Source organism: Rhipicephalus microplus, chromosome X, assembly GCF_043290135.1.
Source record: "Rhipicephalus microplus isolate Deutch F79 chromosome X, USDA_Rmic, whole genome shotgun sequence".
Lineage (NCBI taxonomy): Eukaryota > Metazoa > Arthropoda > Arachnida > Ixodida > Ixodidae > Rhipicephalus > Rhipicephalus microplus.
Window position 1 is genome coordinate 319,834,132 of NC_134710.1, and position 19,914 is coordinate 319,854,045.

The 19,914-nt window shown below is 42.0% G+C and overlaps 1 protein-coding gene across 2 annotated transcripts in view; it reads right to left on the bottom strand.

The window, feature by feature from the left end:
* Positions 1-19,914, bottom strand: part of Cow (Proteoglycan Cow) — a 61,290-nt gene that overhangs the window by 26,758 nt on the left and 14,618 nt on the right. Inside the window, exons 4-6 of one of the 2 annotated variants that reach the window (XM_037413681.2) lie at positions 17,043-17,395; positions 15,957-16,101; positions 3,817-3,917 (exon numbers count right to left, since the gene is read on the bottom strand). In XM_037413681.2, coding sequence (XP_037269578.1) covers positions 3,817-3,917; positions 15,957-16,101; positions 17,043-17,395 — 599 coding nt within the window. Of the gene's footprint in view, positions 1-3,816; positions 3,936-15,956; positions 16,102-17,042; positions 17,396-19,914 lie in introns of both variants that reach the window. The other variant, XM_037413680.2, reaches the window with a different exon arrangement.

Consider the following 19,914-nt stretch of genomic DNA (forward strand, 5'->3'; position numbering starts at 1 on the left):
GCCCTGTAACGCGTAGTCTTTCTTTTTTAGTGCACTCCAAAGAGCTGCGCCTCACCTTCGGCGTCTCGGGCGACGGAGGAGTGGGACTTGTACCCATAGCCTCTTGTGAAGTGGTGGATGGTGCCTGCTCGACAGACACATTCACGGTGCTTTCGGGACTCACTGTGCTTGCAGTCGCCCGGGATCTGGCAGACTGGGGAGTCTGCTGGCCCTGTTTGTCAGGTGGCAGAGCAGTACTGGCTGCTCCAGTCTGGGCGCTTGTGGGGCGCCTGCAGTCTCACTCTGTGCGACTTTTGCAGGCACGGAAAGATGTGGTGCAGCGCCCCGGCGCGTCACATCGGTGAAGAAGAGACTGGACTGATGAATTGAGAACCGTTTACGTGCTTCTTAAAAGGACAGATTGAACTTCACTTTAATCTCAAGGATTTGGTTTTCTTTCTTCCAGATTGAACACGATCTCGAGTGGGCAGCATGGTCTCCTTCACAGTTCACACAGCATGATGTTGTTGAGGTACACGTATCTGATGCGTGCTCGTTGGATCCACATTTTGTGCAAGTAATGCACCCTCTGCAGCTTTGTGCCCATGTCTAAAGTGATGGCATTTGAAACATCTGTGGGGGTTTGGCACGTAGGGCCTGACACGGAGATTGCAGTAGCCAGTTTCAATTGAATCAGGTAAGTCACTGGTACCAAAGGTGATGATTATGTGTTTTGTGCGTCTTTCCTTTTTGTCTCCCAAGCACTCAGCGTCAGCTCCAAGCACTCAGCGTCAGCTCCACCCCAGGATCCCCTTTTCCCCGGACATGGCTTAGCCACACACGGCTAGGCGTGGGAGGGAGTCAACCCCCCCCCGCCCCCCATTAGCTCGCGTCCGTGGTATCGCTATACACTAAACGCCTGCTTACCCAGACGCCTTTGGGGGGGGGCCAGGCTCAACGACCAATTCATCTGGTTGGTCAACAGGGTAGCGGGACAAGCAATCGGCGCCCAGATGGAAGCATCCAGACTTTTAGGCAACTGAGTAGGAGTACTTCTGAAGACGCGATGCCCAATGACCAAGTCGTCCAAAAGGGTCTTTCAGTGAAGAAAGCTAACAGAGGGCGTGATGATCTGTGATGAGAAGGAACGGGCGGCCATACAAGTAAGGACGAAATTTCGAAACTGCCAAGACAAGGGCAAGGCATTCTCGTTCTGTTATAGAGTAGTTATAGAGTAGTTACGCTCAGACTTTGAAAGGAGACGACTTGCACATGCAATTACACCATCAGTGCCCGCTGAGTTTGGGCCAAAACTGCACCGATGCTGTGACCGCTAGTGTCTGTGTGTACTTCTGTAGGAGCACCTGGATCGAAATGTGCAGGTATTGATGGTGTAGTTAGAGTGGTGATTAGTCGAGAGAAAGCGTTAGCTTGAAGAGGACCGCAACAAAACGGGATGTCGTGTTTGAGAAGGTCTGTGAGTGGGCGTGCGAGTGCTGCAAAGTCTTTTACGAACCGGCAAAAGTAAGAGCATAGGCCTACGAAACTGCGAACATCATGGATGGAGCCTGGAACGGGAAAGTTTGTCACTGCGCATACTTTTGCCGGGTCTGGTCGTACACCGGAAGCGTCAACAAAGTGACCCAACACAGTAATTTGACGAAGACTGAAGCGGCACTTCAAGGAATTCAGCTGGAGGCTGGCATGTCGGAATGTTAATCGAATGGTCATAAGGCGTTCAAAATGTGTGGCGAAGGTGGGTGAGAAAATTATCACGTAATCTAAGTAACACAAGTCCATCGCCCATTTAAATCCTTGAAGCAGCGTGTCCATCATTATCTCGAAGGTTGCTGGCACGTTGCAGAGACAAAACAGCATTACCTTGAATTGGTAAAGGCCGTTGGGGGTAACAAATGCAGTTTTCTCATGATCTATTTCGTCTACAGCAATTTGCCAGAAGCCAGATCGGAAGTCGAGAGATAAAAACAAGGTAGTGCCATGAAGACAGTCAAGTGCGTCGCCAATACGTGGAAGAGGATACACGTCTCTCGGGTCCCACCTATAGCTGGCGCTGATCCGTTCACACACGTTGAGCCACTTGTCAATGTCAAGGCCATTCTATCTGGAAAATACGCCAGGATCACGAGCAGGAGGTAGGACAACGTAGGTAGGAGTCTTAGAAGAGGCAGTTGGTGAAGACGATGTTCCTTGAACTTGTGACATGATAGGACCCGTGATGATGTAGCCGTTGTGGAGCTTTGTGATGGGTATAGGGAAGGACCAGCAGCTCTACTACAAATATGTTACGTAAAATAAGACGGGACGTGAGTATTTGCCAGTGAATTGGCATCGATCAAAACGGAGCACAGCACGCAGAGCAAGCAAGCCAGTCCTCTTCGTCGTCTTCTGTCCACAGAATGGTTCACCCTTCATGCAATAGATACGTAGCATTATAATTATGAAGCTCGCATAGAGCAGGGCTCTGAAAATTTTCACCATCCATGTAGAGCCATGTAGAGGCCCATGCCTCTACACGGCACACGCCTCTACATCACTTCACCTCCTCCGAAATGCATGACCACTGGAGCAAAGATTGAACTCGGGACTTTTGGGTCAGCAGCCAAGCACTGCAACTGCTACACGATCATGGCATACAACAAAAGGCAGGATGTGTAACAAATGAAATGCCAACAATGTCATGAATGGTTGGCAAGACTTATTGTGCTGATTTCATAACATGGCTGCTCTGAAAAATCACAGACGGTTAGATATTAGGTAACTACTAACTACAAAAGTCCTGATTATCAACTAGGTCAAGTGTATTGGCTAAGTTAAATTATGGAGTAAGAAGTGAAGGGGCTAAAGCATAGGAGTGATTCTGTCTGGGCACGTTGGTGCCACATTTGCAAAGTTAACTAGCATGAAAGATGGGGCAAAAGACACAAATCAGCGCTGGTCCTGTTGCACTTCTATATTTTGTCTCACCTATCACGCTGGTGAACTTAGCTAAAGACTAATTCATTATACTAAAAAAATCATATTGGCCAAAGGAGTAAACCAGCTCATAAAAAAATTAGCAAAGAATAAAGTATAAGTTAAGACAGACAAGAAGTGAGCCAGGAAAACAATATTATCAAATGCAACCATAATTAACTGAAAAAAAGAACAATAAGTTCAATGTAACTCATGCCAAGCTAAATAATTAGACAAGTAGGTGTTGAACCTACACCTTCAACAGCTTTTTTATCCTTCAACCTTCTAAAGATGATAGTGGCATGCCTATGAAATTAGTAATTCAATAATGACTGTCAGTCCAGCTGCACAAAATTAGCAGGTATCACTTCTATAGCATATTTATGTGAAGATGGTTAAAATATAGTAGTTTAATTTAATAGCATAAAAAAGTAAATTTATATGAAGTGCAAAGTTATTCGACATCTGCCATATCTATGAGTGGTACTTGCAGCTCGGTACAGCCTTGAACAACTAATGTTTACACTTGTTACCACCTCTGCCCAGTTTCTTTTCAAGTGGTTTCATATTCTCTTTTCCTCATTAATTCTATATTAAAATTAAAAAGAACGATTGCTAGCTCTCTCGTAGGCTTTCCTATACTTCAGTGTTTTTTGGCTTCATGTGATCACAAGAAGGAAAAAAAGAATAAATTCACCTCTTAGCTCCTCTTACACTCACTACAAAATTCAGTATTTTTGAACTGAATGAATTCCCTGAATAAAAGTGCAACCTTTTATATCCATCCCCTGCTTTTTTTTTCTTATCTGTTTTTTTCACAACTGTCACGAATTATTACTGAAGCAAACATACTAAATGCAGTACCTTTGTCTTTGCTCACAGGAGAAGACACCTTGTTTGTCAACACAGAATTATGGCTGTCTTTGTTAGTCCAGGAGTCCTTGGAGCTATACTTGGACTTCAGCCTGGGTGGGAGTAGAATACTGTTTACGAAATGAAATAGAATTAAATGCACATGATGAAGACAGCAAAGGATTAGCGTCCTGGCCATCAAAAGCTTGTGCAAATATTCCAGTACAAGTATTCAAGCATTCAGGTTTACTCAGCATCAACAATATTAGTTTACAGAAATATGTGTACAAGATTGGTAACACACAAGGCCCCGAAGTTACACACGGTCAAGGGGGGGGGGGGGGGGCTCCCGTTCATGATATGAACTGGAAAGAAGATATATGCGATTCAGTGGTTACAGTATCTTTGGTAAGAAAAAAAATGAGTGCGAAAAAAATCTGAAAGCAAAAACATACATATGTTTTGTTTAACTGACAAAAAGCGAAAGGTAAGACTGAAAAACAGTCATAAATTACAACATACAAAGCGTAGGGGTAATATCGCATGAAACAAAAAAGCAGTTGCGAGGATGGAGGCTGTTGTTTCAAAAAGTATTTCTCTACTTCGTCTTTGAATGTATGTTCCATGGTTGATGACTTATTGATGTAAGGAAGGAAATTTGACAGCTTTGAATACCACAAAAATATATATTATGGGTGACAAAACACTATAGTCAATGGCAGCTGAAGAAGGTAGTACAAGTTGTGTAGGGAAAGGAACATGCACTCATGCAGCAGTGAATAATTTTGTCAATAATCTCAGTCTATTCTCTTATCATTCATTCCAATGTCCCCACCACATCCCTTGAATGCTTCGATGTCCCGAAACTATTTTGCTTTCCTGGAGGAGCTTTTTGTAAGCTAGGTAAGCAAAATCAGCCTCAAAAAGGGGGTGCTATTTTTTTGTTTGCCCCGCTGAGCTTTTACTCATTCAAGTTTCAGGCTGAATTTATTTTGCTCTGCAGGGGAGCAGTGTCACACATGCATCTTTCGAGGTTCCAGTTACAGTGTGACCTTGGCAGTCCGTGGAGGGCGAGCCTCACTGTAACAGGTGTGTGCGGCACCCAAGCATCGCTATAAAGAGCTTTTCTCATTTCAGCAGAGTCGTCTAAGAGGGCCAGAAATCGAACTGTGCAAGGTGGTATCTGTCGTGCTCACTTGCAAATGAATAGGCTGCAGGCACGATGAAACATGCAATGTGTAATAGAAACACCGACGGGCAAACTATTTGTCCCTATTGCAGAATGATCAATGACACCCAATGACGTGGCAGTGGCTGTCCTTTTGTTTTAATTGGAATAAGTACCCTGGCACGTGCGCGGGGCACTGCGTGCAAAGTCTTGTTAGAAGTTGTCACCGGAGGTTCGGCTTCGGCCCTTCGATATGACCATTCAAAAGCAATGAGCACCCTCTTCAGCGAAGATTAACTAAGTGCCTGGGAAGGCTTCTTCAAGTGACCAGATGCATTTTCGGGTGAGCCTGAGAGTATCGTGTATTCTCTTGTACAGCAGGGGTGAAAGTGGACTTCAGTGTTTTGGAGAAGCTCAAGGAGCAGGAATAATGCTATTTTGGAGCAGCTTTGGCGCAGTAAAAGAGAGGTTTTGGAGCACATTCGAAGCACTAAAAGGTGCGTTTTGGAGAAATGTGAGTTAGTTTTGGAGCAGCTGTCTATGGTGAAACATCATCGTCAATCAAAATTATTTCCGGTAAAAAAAATTGCCATGGTTTTCACTGAACATTCAGTACCAATGAGTTAACCCAGGGCTGGAAGTGGACTTGCGTGTTTTCGAACAGCTCAAGGAAGAATAATGCTGTTTTAGAGCAGCTTTGGCGCAGTAAAATGGGAGTACTGGAGCAGGTTCGGGGCACCAAAAAGTGAGTTTCAGAGCAATGTAAGTTAGTTTTGAACCGACTGGGGTGGCTGCATTTTTGATGGAGGCGAGAGTGCTGTAGCCCCGTGTGCTCAGATTAGAGTGCACGTTAGAGAACCACAGGTGGTCGAAATTTCCGGAGCCCTCCACTACGGTGTCTCCCATAATAATATGGTGGTTTTGGGACGTTGAAACTCACATATAAATTAATCGATCAAGTTAGTTTTGAAGCGTCTTTCTAGGGTCAAACATCACTGTCAATTGAAATTATTTCTGGTAAAAAAATTCCAATGGTTTTCTCAAAATATTTAGTACTAATGAGCTGACCAGACTTACTACCCACAAATTGTGTGTGTGTGTGTGTGTGTGTGTGTGTGTGTGTGTGTGTGTGTGTGTGCGCGCGCGTACGACTGTGCTTTCACATTAAACATCAGAGCTGACAAAGAATTGGAGAAAACAAGGAATAAGCAATGCTTATCTCTTGTTTTCATGACGACTAGATATTCACGGTGCACTTCATTTGATGGAAGTTTGTTATCCCCACCCTAATTAAACAAGCTATTCTGCTCATCTGTGCTCATTCTGGAGCTAAGTGGGGACGAGCAATTCAGAGGGCAAATTCCACGCACACTACAGCGAGTCGCCGGGCAGCGACGGAATGGGCAGCATATAGGCACCGCGCTGCACACAACTAACCAAGAGATGATAGTCTACGCAACCACTTCGTGTTTCAATGAAACTGTCAGTTGTCAATTAGTATCATATTGCAGTAGAGAAGCGCACAAATGTATCGTGGAAAGCTGATCCGTTCTGTCGCTATCTCTGTCATTGCGTATCCTGAACCCTGTAATAGTTCCGAAATGCTGCTTCGCCAATGTGTGCTATGAAACGATTGTGTGAGAGTTTCAGCCCAGTATCTTTTCCGCACTTGGGCGAAAAAGAAGAACAGGCGTTTTGATGGGTACTTTAGGCGGCATGATCATGCTGCTTTCCTGGTGGGATAGAGGTTTTAATGCATAAGTAGATAATTCACAGTTACTCATGTTGGTGGCACCACTTTTACGCGGAATCCACGGCGATAACAGTGATGAGACAAGAACAAGCCCCATGAACGAAGCGTATTAAGTGATCATTATCGAACATGTGATCGAACTACATTGGGTATGGATGCGGCCGCATCCTTTTTAATGGCCAACACTCAGTGTTGCTCGGTCGATGATAATATTTGCGAAATTTGGCAGTCCATGCTTCTAATGGACAATTATCTCAAAATTGTCGTTTATGCGCAGAAGGTCAGATTGTTGCAGAACGGCGCAATTGCTACAGTGCTTCCACCTCCGTTTACCAGACTTATCACCTTCGCGTGCAAGCACGTGAGTGTGCGTGTATATGTAGCGCAAAACATGCCCATTTTATACTCGGCCTGAAACGACAAGAAAAATATATTCTGGGTGTTAAAAAAGCATGGAACTATTTCATTATGTGAACGTACTTACGACATAGTTTCGCTAGCCACCACAGCGTTGCATCTAATGTGCGAAACGAAGCATAGATAATCGCGATGTACTTTGCTTGGGAGAAATTTGTTATCCCGATGCTAATTAAACACTACTCTGTTCATCTGTGCTTGGTCTGGGGCAAAATGGGGACAAGAAACTCACACAGCAAATCCGTGCGCACGGTACAGCACGGCCCAGCAGCGACAACGTAGGCACCTTTGGCGCCGTTTTGCGCGCAACTAACCAGGAGATGAACCGAGTCCACGAGGCCACTTTCTGTCTCAATGAAACTGTCGGCCATCACTAAGTATCATTTCGCGATAGAATATATCGTGCAAAGCCGACGGTGTCCGTTCTGTCGCTGCGTATCTCGGACCAATAGTTTCGAAATTCTCTTTGGCAATAAAAAATCTTGTAAAAGTGCCAGCCACGTATGATCTTTCCCGTATTCTGGCAAAAAGGAAGAAATGACTTTCTGGTAGATATTTTGGGCGACATCTTCTGTGGTATTGTATTCGTTTATTGGTCACGATGTGGCACGTCAGAAGATGAACATTTGCACTTGTAAACACGCACTGTCGTTTAGTGCATGATCATGCCGCGTTCCCGGCTGGTACAAGTTATCGAAGTTTCACCATATTATTAAATATTTGACAGTTACTCATGTTGGTGCCACCACTTTTGTGGAGAAACTAGGGCGATAACAGCAATGCGGGCTCCGCGAAGAAACCGCTTTACAACGTGATCGAACTCCAGTGGATGTTGATGCGACCGAGTCCTTGGCTGCATCTAGATCTAGTGGATGTGGATGTGGCCAAGGACTGAGCCAACACTTGGTGTTGCTTGGTCGACAATAATAATAGGCTGGATTCGGCGGTTTACACTTCTGATCGACAATTATCACAAAATTGCCATTTATGAGCAGCTGGTCAGATTGCCGCAGTATGGCGCAACTGGCGCAGCACTTCCACTCTTGTTGTACAGAGAAATCGAGCACTACATAGCAGCGGTGCCAGCTATACTTGCCCTCTCCAGCTTGGTCTTTCTGTTCTTTCTTTTGCATGTTTGCTTGCTCTTGCCACATAGTTTTATTTTATTTGTGTTCTTGGGTGTGCGCTGTTGAGAACAAAGAGGATACACCCAAGTGTGTGAAAAAAAATGTGCCTTTGAAGTGTGCTTGTTGTTTTGGGGGATTAACCATCCAATTACAGGGCGATTGGGTACAATTTGTTGTAATGATATTAAGGCAAAACACAGCGGTTACAAAAAGCAGCCTTGATGTTCTGTTCCTTCCAAACTGGGTTTAATGTGTTAGGCATCATCAGCTCTGCAAAATTTCGTAGGCTCACCCTACAGAAAATCAATTTCCAAAGTTTTTTCTTCTAAAGTTTATGTCTGTAACTCTTCCGCAAAAACGCTTGTGAATACGAGTTGTCTCAATTGTTCTCTAAACTTTTCCAGTGTTTAAAAGGTTTTATCCAAGCCACCAGTAAATTCATCGCCGATATAGTGTAGCAAAAGAACTTTTCCGTTCTCTTACTACATTTATACCACCGCGAGGGGTGCATCTCAAGTGTCAAGTGTAGAGTCATTTCTACCATCAAAAGCATATTTACTAGGTGTTAGTACATTCCTTTAGTTTTCCCTGGTAGACCTGTGCCACACGTATATGACAGATGGAGTTGTGTTTGTGACCGAAACTAACGTCTTTTCCCTAATCCCAGTTTTTTTATGCAATCTATTCATCTAGAGAGAGCTTTCTTCATTCCCAATCTTATTGGCTGTTAGTAGGTGCTGGGCATGCATAACCGATATGCGGTCATAGCTGCTGAACAGTGAGGGCTTCTAGACTTCATGATGTGGCCTTTGTTAGAGAACTATCAATTTTTTTGTAGTGCAGTAGAATAAAAGGCCAGACACATCATCCTCATTTGAAAAGAGCGTATCCTCTGCTGTTGACTTCTACATTACAGTCGTATAAAAGCAGGTGACCAAGGTGAATATTTTTGACAAATTCACACTGTGTAACTATGTATAAAACACGAGTATTTATGAAGGCATCCTATCTTCTCCATCTAATATTGCCCAGGCACATACTTCTGGTGATATGTCTATGAGCACCATAGTTTTTACCAAGGTAGCAGCCAAGCATTTATTTAACATTTTGGAGCATCAGCAGTACTAACGCGATGCAATTTTGTAAATTGCATCACTGTTAAGCAATACTATACAGGGTGTTTTTCTAGGGTAGAGAACACAGATTTTGTTTAGAAATTTCATGACAACCCCACTCTTACCATTTTCTCATATTTACTACAGTTACTCTATGTCACGGTAGAAGTAATTTGCTGCAACTAAAACAACACTGCTGAAATTAATTAACAACATTTTTTATTTAACTTTTTAATTGTTCACTTGTGGATAATTGTTTACATTGGAAAGTTGCAGCGTGTGCCCATTCATGATATAACATTTTTTATAGAAATCACTAAAACGGCACATAATTTGAGATGTGCATCATTGAACTTTAAGGGCAATATCAAAACTAATTGCGCCTGGCACCCAGGAAACATACCCTCTCCATTATGTCAGACTAATTAATCGATTGATATGTGGGGTTTGACGTCCTAAAACTATCATATGATTATGAGAGGCGCCGTAGTGGAGGGCTCTAGAAATTTCGCTACCTCCTGGGGTTCTTTAACGTGCACCCAAATCTGAGCAAACCGGCCTACAACGATTTCACCTCCATCTAAAATGCAGCTGCCGCAGCCGAGATTCAATCCCGCGACCTGTGAATCTGTACGTCAGACTGGAACTACATGTGACAATGAAGTGACGAAATTCGAATCAACGTGCACTAAAGTAAAATGTTCAGGAATATCGACAAGCATTTTGAAACACATAAGAAGACAGCTTAGTCTTTGGGTGCAGTGTGTGGTGCTTATCTGTTTCCTTCGAACTATAACAGCAGTGAAAAGCAATTTAATCTATTTGCAAGAAAAAATGCTGCAGTGGCTACTAACGAGTCTTATGCTTCACAGGAAAAAAGAAAACGTTTATACTATTTGGATACGAGGCATTTTTTTGCACACAGCTCAGAAGGAACAGATAAGCACTAAACACCACACACAAACGTAATCCGCTAGGGTGAGCGAGATGACCTGCCACTTTTCATGAAAAGATACAGCCACTATGCGTCTGCACATAAATTTTGTCACTTTCTTGTCACAGGTAGTTCCGGTATGGCACAATAGTGTGGCTGCTTTTCACATGTGCCAGGTGCTATCAGTTTCAATATCCCTTTTAAAACTCAATGCTGAATATCTCGAATTACAAGCAGCTTTTGTAATTTCTTTCAAAATTTTTATGCACAACAACTATCTAATATAAACAACTGCGCTCCTGTGAATAACTGAAAAGTTAATTAACAAATTGTTGTTATTAGCTAAAACAGTGTAATTTCAGCTGGAGCAAGGTATTTCTGCTACAATGCAGAGTTCATGAGTAAAAATAACAGGAGCCTTACTGTTATAGTATTTTTTACATTAGACTCCCTTCGAGACGAACTCAAAGAGACCACGATAATTTGTTCGTCCTATCAGGAGTTCCTCTTATCAGAAGTTCCCTCCAAAACCAAATGCTAACATGCCATGTACACCCAAATGTGTTGCTTGAAAACACTGAATGAAGTATACTTAGTATATGGTAAGGAAAGAAACAAGAAAAAGTATTTATTCGGCTCAGCTTGATAAAAGCTATGCTTTAAATTAAAGTATTTAGAGTAATCTAATGCGTACTCAATTTCACGGGTCGATATGCCACTCATGCTCATGCATATGTTCATGAATAAATTGCTACGACATCTTAACAATAAACCTGTGACATGACCCTATTCCGATGGTTAGAAAAAGATAAATAGGGAGAAACAAGCACAACTTTCCTTCAAAGAATGAAAAATTTATTTTTCTGGCTGTTCCCCTTCCGAGAGGTTGTTTTACTGGCTTTGCCATTACTTTTGGATATGCCTCCATAGCATACCGATACCTTGACAAAGTCAATATATACGCCTAGTTGCTTATGAAAGTCCGAAGCTTTGAGGTTTGGATATTTTCGTATTTTCAGGCCACAGTAACTTTTCTTGAACGACATGCAGCTGAAGGTCTCCGTTTAAGACTTTTCAATGCACACAAGTCTCGGGCACAAAAAAAAAAGACATGAAGCAGCTACATTTCGTGTAGATAATGACCTTACTTTGTCATGCACTTTTATAATGAAAATGGCGTGTCTCAATTTCCCTCATATCACTGGGAGCAGATACGATGCGCACAACTAGATCATATGCAAAACAACACAAACCGACCACAAGTGCTCAGGTGCCATTGTCTTGCGGCAATGACAATGCATCTGAGTCTTCTGATGGGATATGATAGCTGATATGATAGCTGCTCTGAAAGCTGCGTATGTGGTTTCAGTTTCATGTTATTATAACCTACAAACAATTTTTGTTCCTGTTTTCCCTTTCATTTGGCTTTTTTTCTCTCCCTTTCTTTGCATTTTCCCCTCTCGCTAAGCTCTTGTGTTTTTCTGTTCTCTACTGTACTCCTGTTTGAGAATAAAAGTAGAATACGAAAGGACAAACACTTTTTGTTGCTTTCTTTGCTGATAAAGTCGGCTCTTTATCTACATACAGGCTGACCTTTATTTTCCACTTATCCTGCTTTCTTCCTCCATGTCGCATTTTGCTTCCGATTTTCTTTGAATCTTTGCGTTAGGACGTTTTTTTTTTTATTTTCTTTCTCTTGTTTGCCCGAATGCCCTCATCAAGACAATAATGCTCGTTTTGCAGATTTCCCATCGTTGTTGGTCGCTGTGAGAGTTCGTCTTAACAGGAGATGCCTGTAAAGCAGTTCGTCTTCAGCAGATTTTTTTTGCATTGAGTCTATGGGAACCAAACCAAACAAGCACTCACATGTTGTTCGTCTTAAGCAAGAATTCGTCTTAACAGAGTTCGTCTTAAAGGGAGTTTACTGTATATAAAATATGCATTGTCTATTTAAAACTAACACCCAAGACCTGCACAGTATGCTTGAAAAGCACCTTTAAAGTCTCATAAGACTGAACTTTCATATGTGTTCACTACTCTCTTTGCAATACTTATGAGCCCACATGAGACTTCATGTATAAAAATGGCCAATTTCATCTACCCCTGTTTGGTTGTGCTGACAAATAGTATATCAATAACAGACCCACATGTGAACATAAAGAACTAAAAAAAATTAATACAGCTTCTAGCTCCTGATAGTAGCTATTGACACCACATAATGAACAGCTGCGGTGGTTATACATTATAAATGTCATGCAGCAGTGCCATATTTTTTTTTTTTTCTGATAAGTTAAAGGGACACTACAGCTTGGCGAAAAATGAGGCGCTCACTCAGACTCAATAAATATATATTGCACTTATAGCTCCCTAAAACCGTAAAACACAGACTCACCAAAATTATCCTCAACCAGACTCACTCGGACACATTCTTAATAAAATGTTTCTTAATGAATGTTTCTGAACGTTTTCTTTAATGAATATCTTTGCTACCGTAGCAAATGCTAAAAGGCAGCTTTGCCACAATACGAGAATGTGATGGGGTGAAGCATGTGAAAATCTGAAGGGGCGATTGGCAACTGGACATGACTGTACAAGTCTTTGGGAAGTTCGAAAACTTTGATTAGACGAAATTCCAGTGAGAATTGAATCGAATAGCAAACACTATCCCAAAATTTTCTCAAGTTTGTATACTCGCACACCTATATTAAACACTCTAGCGCCATTACTTTCACCAACATAGCTTTATTAATAGATGAGAATTGGAAGGTCAAAAGTTTCACTTCTATGTATCTCCAATCGCGACGTTACGAATTTCAAAGTGTTTTCCTGTATTTTTGCGAGATGGCCTCAATAAAATTTCATGAAACATGGTAGTCTCTGGCTCCCTTGGAAGACAATGTACTTAATTTTTACCGATTGGAAACTACATAGGCTGTAGTAGAAGGCGTCATAATCTATGACACCAAGGCGGGAGGTGCGGAAACTTCAAGGTGGTGTCGCCAACCCCATTTTCTTTCTGTGTGTTTTCTCCCATACCAACAGTTTTCTAGCAGAAGCCGTAATGCTTTTGGTATCATAAAAAAAGTAAGTTACTAATATAAAAAAAGTCATTTTTCCCTTTAGTTAAACAAAAAACTACAAGAAACAACTAACCAAAATATATTGGTAAAAAAGTCATTTGATCTTTCAGCACAGATCTTGGTGCAGGCAAAAAGCTGATTTTGTGTAGCAATAAAAAATAAATGCTTTCACTTTAGTATGCAGTATGTCTTTGTATACCATAGAGTCTCATTATTGCAACATGATATTAAATGATATAGTAATCAATTATAACAAAGGCAGCTCAACACGAACCAATGCAGCATATGAAACAGATGTTGCAAAACTAATTTCATTTGTTACAGAACGCTTTTTCCTGAGCGCATGACGCAGCATAAGGTCACATTCTACCCCTTCAACTGGCATCAAGTGTGTTTTTATGCTTTCTATACTTTTAATGAATGAATGAATCAATAAATGAACAAATAAATATATAAATAATCACAGAACAAGGATACAGAACATCACACATGGCAGAAAGTGTGCAACTGAACTCACATTACAGTGAAGACACCGAGAAGAATCCACGTTTCTATACAGTCAAACCAATTTATAACAAACTCTAAAGCGCCCCGATAATAAGTGGTCATTGTATCAGTAGTTCGTTGTATATGGACTCGCCCATAAAAACATGCACTCAGCGACCAAACCCTTTTTTCTCGTATCTTTATCGAAATGTGCGAACAACCCTTCCACTCCATTGATAAGTTAGGCCTTTCCGCGTATTAAGTGACGCCCGTTTGCTCACGTGTAAATTAAACCACGTTCGCAATGAACTTGCACTGTTTCACTGAAGCATGGTACCACTACTTTGAACCAATCATTCCTGGCTAATTCTGTGCAGTGAGTAGCTTTCCCGGCTCTCCCCATTCCATGCGGGTTGTTTGCAGCCCAATGCATGCGTGCGTTTCTGCATTCTTCGTGCATACTTCACTCAAGATTGTGTTCGGGCACAATGAGCAGTCTTTTCGTCTAATACAACAAAGGCAAATTTTTAAGCAATGTGCGCAAGTGGTCTCGCACGACGTGGTGGCAACGAACTTGCGAACGTCGGCATGATGCACTTGTACCGCCGTTACTCCGCCGAGCAGACACCTGCAGATGACTGTGATCAGGTTGCCGGCGATTTGTAAATATTGTCATTGTCACTCATTGTCAACGACCACCTCTCTATTGCCGTTTCCTGATGCTTATCTGTTAAGGAATCGCTGCAACCACGTGGAAGTATTTATTACTAATTGCCTGCTCTCTGCGGTGCGCAGTTACTGAAAAATGGAAAACCTTTTGCGGCATATTGTGGTGTCTGTGGGCTGAGGGTGCAGTGAACACTTATGCGATAAAATGTTATCGCATCTTGAATTTATGGCTTCTTGCGTTCGAAGCGTTGGTTAATAGTCGGCAGTCGTAGATGTTGAGGATGGGGCCAGAAAAGCTTGCTGTGCGAAAGCCAACTCAGTCTTCATGCTAACTTCTATTTCTTTTTTCACCCTTCCGTTCTGCCAGTGAAGAAACGCTTAGAAAGTGAGCGACCCTGCTTGCAGCGTCCGAAACCTACGTGCGGTGCTCGATGCAGTCTATGATATCTTGGTCGAGAGCAGCAGGGCATGCGCGAGCGCACGCCTATCACATGCTTTAGAGTGTCTGTTTTAACTTTTTTTTTTTCGCTATGTATGCACCATATCTTTACCGTGACTGAGTTGGAAGTGTTCGTTCGAGGCCGTGAAAAATGTTTGCTGTACATAGACTCAGTTTCAAAGGGTAGCATAGAAAAATCATAACTGGACCGAAATATGGTCGTTATAACTGATAGATCGTTATATTTGGGATCATTATAAGTGGGTTCGACTGTAGGCGAAATCTCCCCGAAATAACTGTGTTAGTTCACACGACAGTTGTTAAAAAACTACAACCACATAACATGTTCGTCAAATTGGGCAAGGTTGGGAGAAAAATTCCAGCTAATTGCAATTATGCATTACATAGCAATTTTTCTATTGCACTTTCCATTGAATTGAACAGCCTTATATTGAAAGTTGTGGTGTTAGCAAAGAGGTACTATAACTATTCACCTCCTTATGGTGTGAATGCTTTATAAAGGTGCAAAATGTTTGGTTACGTTTTAGGAAGCCAAATTGACCAGAATTGCTCTTTGGTCAGCAAAGTGCAATTCTGACCGATCACACAAGAACAAGTATTGTTCAGCTCATGAACCATTATGAAACACCATTAAAGCTTGAGCTGACTAATTTCCAGCATTGTTTAGCACTGCCATTGCTTTCGGAGGCTTCATGAAGGTGGTGAAACCACATTGAGAAAATAAACAGGCATTCTGAGGCCACTCAATGTTTGTAGAAAGAGAAAAAAGTAGGACAGAAACTTTTCCAGTACCTAGGCTGTGTAGAGAGAAGCAATGATAGTAAATATGGGATGATTTCTGCTTAAACAGACATGTCTGCTCTCCTTATTCACACTGCATGCGCTATTTCGAAGAAACAATGAACTGCTGCTCCTAAACATACTTTGTAGAGAGCAGACATACCTGTTGCTGAAGGCAGCAGGCTTGCCTGTTGCATCCTTGTTGGCTTTTTTCTCCTTGTCAATGGTATTTTGTAACTTTGCCATGTAACGGTCCCACCGGGCTTTCTGTCGACTTTCCCGTTGTTGTTCCTCCAAGCTTTTTACAGCTATAAGAGGAAAAATTATCCTCGCTGGGTACACTGAACTATTACAACATTTTGAGATTCATGAGATAAAGGCAGAAATAAAGATTTGATCAATAAAAAAAACTACCATTTGCTCTCACATAACACAGTGCCATAGAAGTAAGCTAGAGTGCTACTTTCGTTGTCACATTAGCAAGGAAACTGCAAAATGAGCTGCCAATGTCATTTTGGAAACTGTAAAATGAGCTGCCAATTAATTTACATTTTTTGTTTTTACCATCAAACACTTTCATAATAAGGAACTTGTAACCTTCTTAAATCTCTCACTACAATGGGAGGCTCTATTATATGTGCAATGTACTACTTGCAACAGATCAGGACTTATAACCATGGTCAGTGAAAGAAAACATGTATTGAACATGAACTCAAGAGATTTTTAGTGAAATTAAATTTTTGGACATGTAAAGTTTGTCTGATGCAATATATGACAGCAGGAGATCTTATGGTATGTACCTTGGCTCATGGCATTTGTTTTCTTCATATCATTATGCACTGGACAGGTGAACAGCCAGAGGATCAAGGGGTGTTCGACATCTACCCCCTCTCCCCTCCTTTAAATCTTCACAGTTGATACATGTATACTTACATTCAAAAGCACACAAAAAGAATGTCATATGGAATATAAATATGCCCTGGTACTGGGATGAAACTCTCAGCTTTCATTTTTCAATGTGGTTGCTGTATCATCAAAGCTAACCAAATTTACAACACTCTGCAACATTCCCCTGCGGAGGAAAAAATTTTTTTTATATAAAAAGTAAAAGAAAATGTTTGCTAAGGCACTTTTCTTTTGTCCTTTTCATTGGCCTAATTATTTATATGCACTTCATCTACAATAAACTACCATACTGCCAACTTTCTTACAGCCTCGCAAGTCAATGTATCTACATTTGTACACTCACCTTTACATGGGCAGAATCCCTTGCAGGAGACCTGCACTGAAGTGCGCTGACGACAGTTGTGGTACTGGAGCCGACATTCGGATGAATATGTCTGGTTGTCTGTGCCACACACATAGTCTGCCTTGAACACGGGACATGGTGGGCACCGCAGCTCTTCCTCTTGGCTGCTATCCTCTTCCAGATACTGGTCATCGTCGTCGTCGTCGTCATCTTCCGCCTCTGCACTGCTCCACGGCTTGCTAGTGGTGCTGACTGCTGCAGTGCTGCCAGCGCTGGCTGCAGTTGATGTGGACGGCATTGCTGTGCTTTGCTTTCTGTCATAGCTGCCCCAGCCACCTGACAAAGATGCCTTCCTGCATAGTGCAAAATAAGCACCTACATGAGGGCAAACCATTCTATAAAAGATTAAGCAGTGCAAAATAATATATGCTGTAAAAGTGTTGCATCCTGAAATGTCATTGCTGTACCTACACAGTACTGCATCTTACAGAAACAAGAAGCAGGCATTGTGACTGATCATGATGCCAGAAGCAGAGTCTGAGAAGCACGTGTGGAGCAGCGTTAAAGGTGAAAAAAGCCACCCCTCAGGTGACCACGGAGGACATCCGGATGTAGCGGCAGCACCTGATATATTCTGGAAGACGCACCACACAGTTGCCAAGAAGGCAGCCACACATGCCCAGACACCATCACTGCTTCATATGACGACATGCATGAATGAACATTCTCGACATTGATCCAACATTCTTCCATAACAAGTTTTAAAAAATGGTACTAGCTCTAAAGCCAACGGGTTATATGACGAATCTTTCTTGATGCTCCTTCTAGTTAATTGAGATAAAATTAATTCTTTCTTTTGAAAAAAAACAACTAATAAATAATATGAAGAAGGTATCATTGATGAATGGGTATTTAGGCTTACAATTATACCCCTTGTGTCTCTCCAAAGACTGCCTAAAATTTCTAAAAATAAAGCCCTTCAATTGTAATTCTGACAAGACAAAAAAAAAAAAAACAAGAGTCACCAGAAAAATAAGTTGAAAAACAAGCTTGGTAATTAGGTTCAGTGGCTAATTAGATGAGTATGCTAATTAACTATTTACTAGAGTAGTTATGAGGCTACTTGCCATAAAGAGTTTCCAGGCACTAACGAGGTGACCCTTTATCTATTGTCAAATTATGCAAAAAATGCAAATTATGCAAATTTTTCTCCAGGCTACCTGCAGTAAGAGTGCTTTTCATTCTTTCATTGAGAAGGAGAAACAATGCTAAGAAGCACAGCTAACTACACTTACAAGAAGTGTCTGCTTTTAATATTCCATGTTTTCCAAAATACTCCTGCAACTGAAACCATCGTTTTTATTGTAACACACTGTGCATGGTGGCCTTGCTCTAATGTCAGCACACCAGCCCATTGGCCATCATCAGCTTTGTGAGTGTCAGAGGGTTGGCCTACTATGATAAAGCTTTTGTAGCGTTAGCTACACTGGCCTTGCTGATCCAATTTCGCGTGGCACTGGTCTGCGCATGCGCAATGATACTCCGCCGCCGCCGCGTGCGGCTCGCCGCCGGTGTGCGCGCGATTCGATGCGCTGCACAGACGATCACTGGTATCACGCACCGCAGCCAGCAAGCACCTCTCTCGCACTCGGACGCGCGCGACTCGCCGCCACCAGTGTGCGCTTTCCAGAGGAGTGCCGTCATAGCCTTGGTAGACATATAACGCCGAGGCGCACGCCTTCCCTGTGCAGTCGCCAGCTGACATTGCGCTGGAGCCGCTTGATAGCACCTCTGACTGGCGTTTGCCACTGTGGTATAGCCATGGAGAAGGAGAGTGCAAATGCTGCTCAACGGTGCAGTAGAGCGGAGAAGCTTAACTTATCGGATTCCGAAGTAGTTGCCCGGCAAAATAAATATACATGTGCCACATAATACGTATACCGTGTGTGTGTCATTGGAACTGCTGTAAGCATGATATCCGGAAAGCTAAGAATAATCAGCTGAACCTTTGCTAACGCTACGTATATCCAGGCATAGCTGAGCTAAGCCACTGCCATTTTTTGTCCAATTGATTGTGGGGTATCTGGCACCTTATAGTTAATCTGAAAGTAACCATTTTTTTGGCAACGTCGTTTTTTTTGTTAGGGCAAGCTCTGCTAAGCAAAATATCAGGAATGCCATATATATCTTTTGCATAATAATACATAATTCGTGGCCAACTGTGGGGACAAAAAGCAAAAATGTTACAAATGTCAAATTACAGTTCGTTGTTCATGCCAGATATGAACATAAATTGTCATAAATGGCACAATTGTAATATATACCCAAGTCTGGCCAGGGCATGTGAAAAGGCACGACTGAGACTTTCTGACACTGTGTGACTCTCAGTATGTCTCTTTAATTGAGGATCACCAAGCCATTGCTATGCTTCAGGTATTGATGATGTTAGAGAATATAAGAAAAAATACAGTTGTAAATCACATGAGAAAATAAAGATGGTTGAGCTTGGGTTAGCAGACAAAGACATATAAGAAAGCCCCAGATGCTTATGTTTCTTGCACATGTGGTTTCCTCTGTTCCTCGAGAGCTGTTTTAGTGTCCGGCAAAAAATGAGAAACTTTTTCGTGGTGCAGGGTCTAGAACATGGAGGTCTAGCGTCATTTGAAAGCTGACACAGGATCACCTAGGCAGCAACTGGAGTTTTAATAATCAATTGCCACGTAACTACGTTGATTAAGTAAGTTAATTGTGACACACGAAAATTGAAATGTATAATTTGTATCAAGAACTCTGCCTATTGCCAATATCTCGAATTTAGAAAATTGTCCTTTTATCTTTAATTTTATGAATTTAGAAATTTTTAGCAATTGTC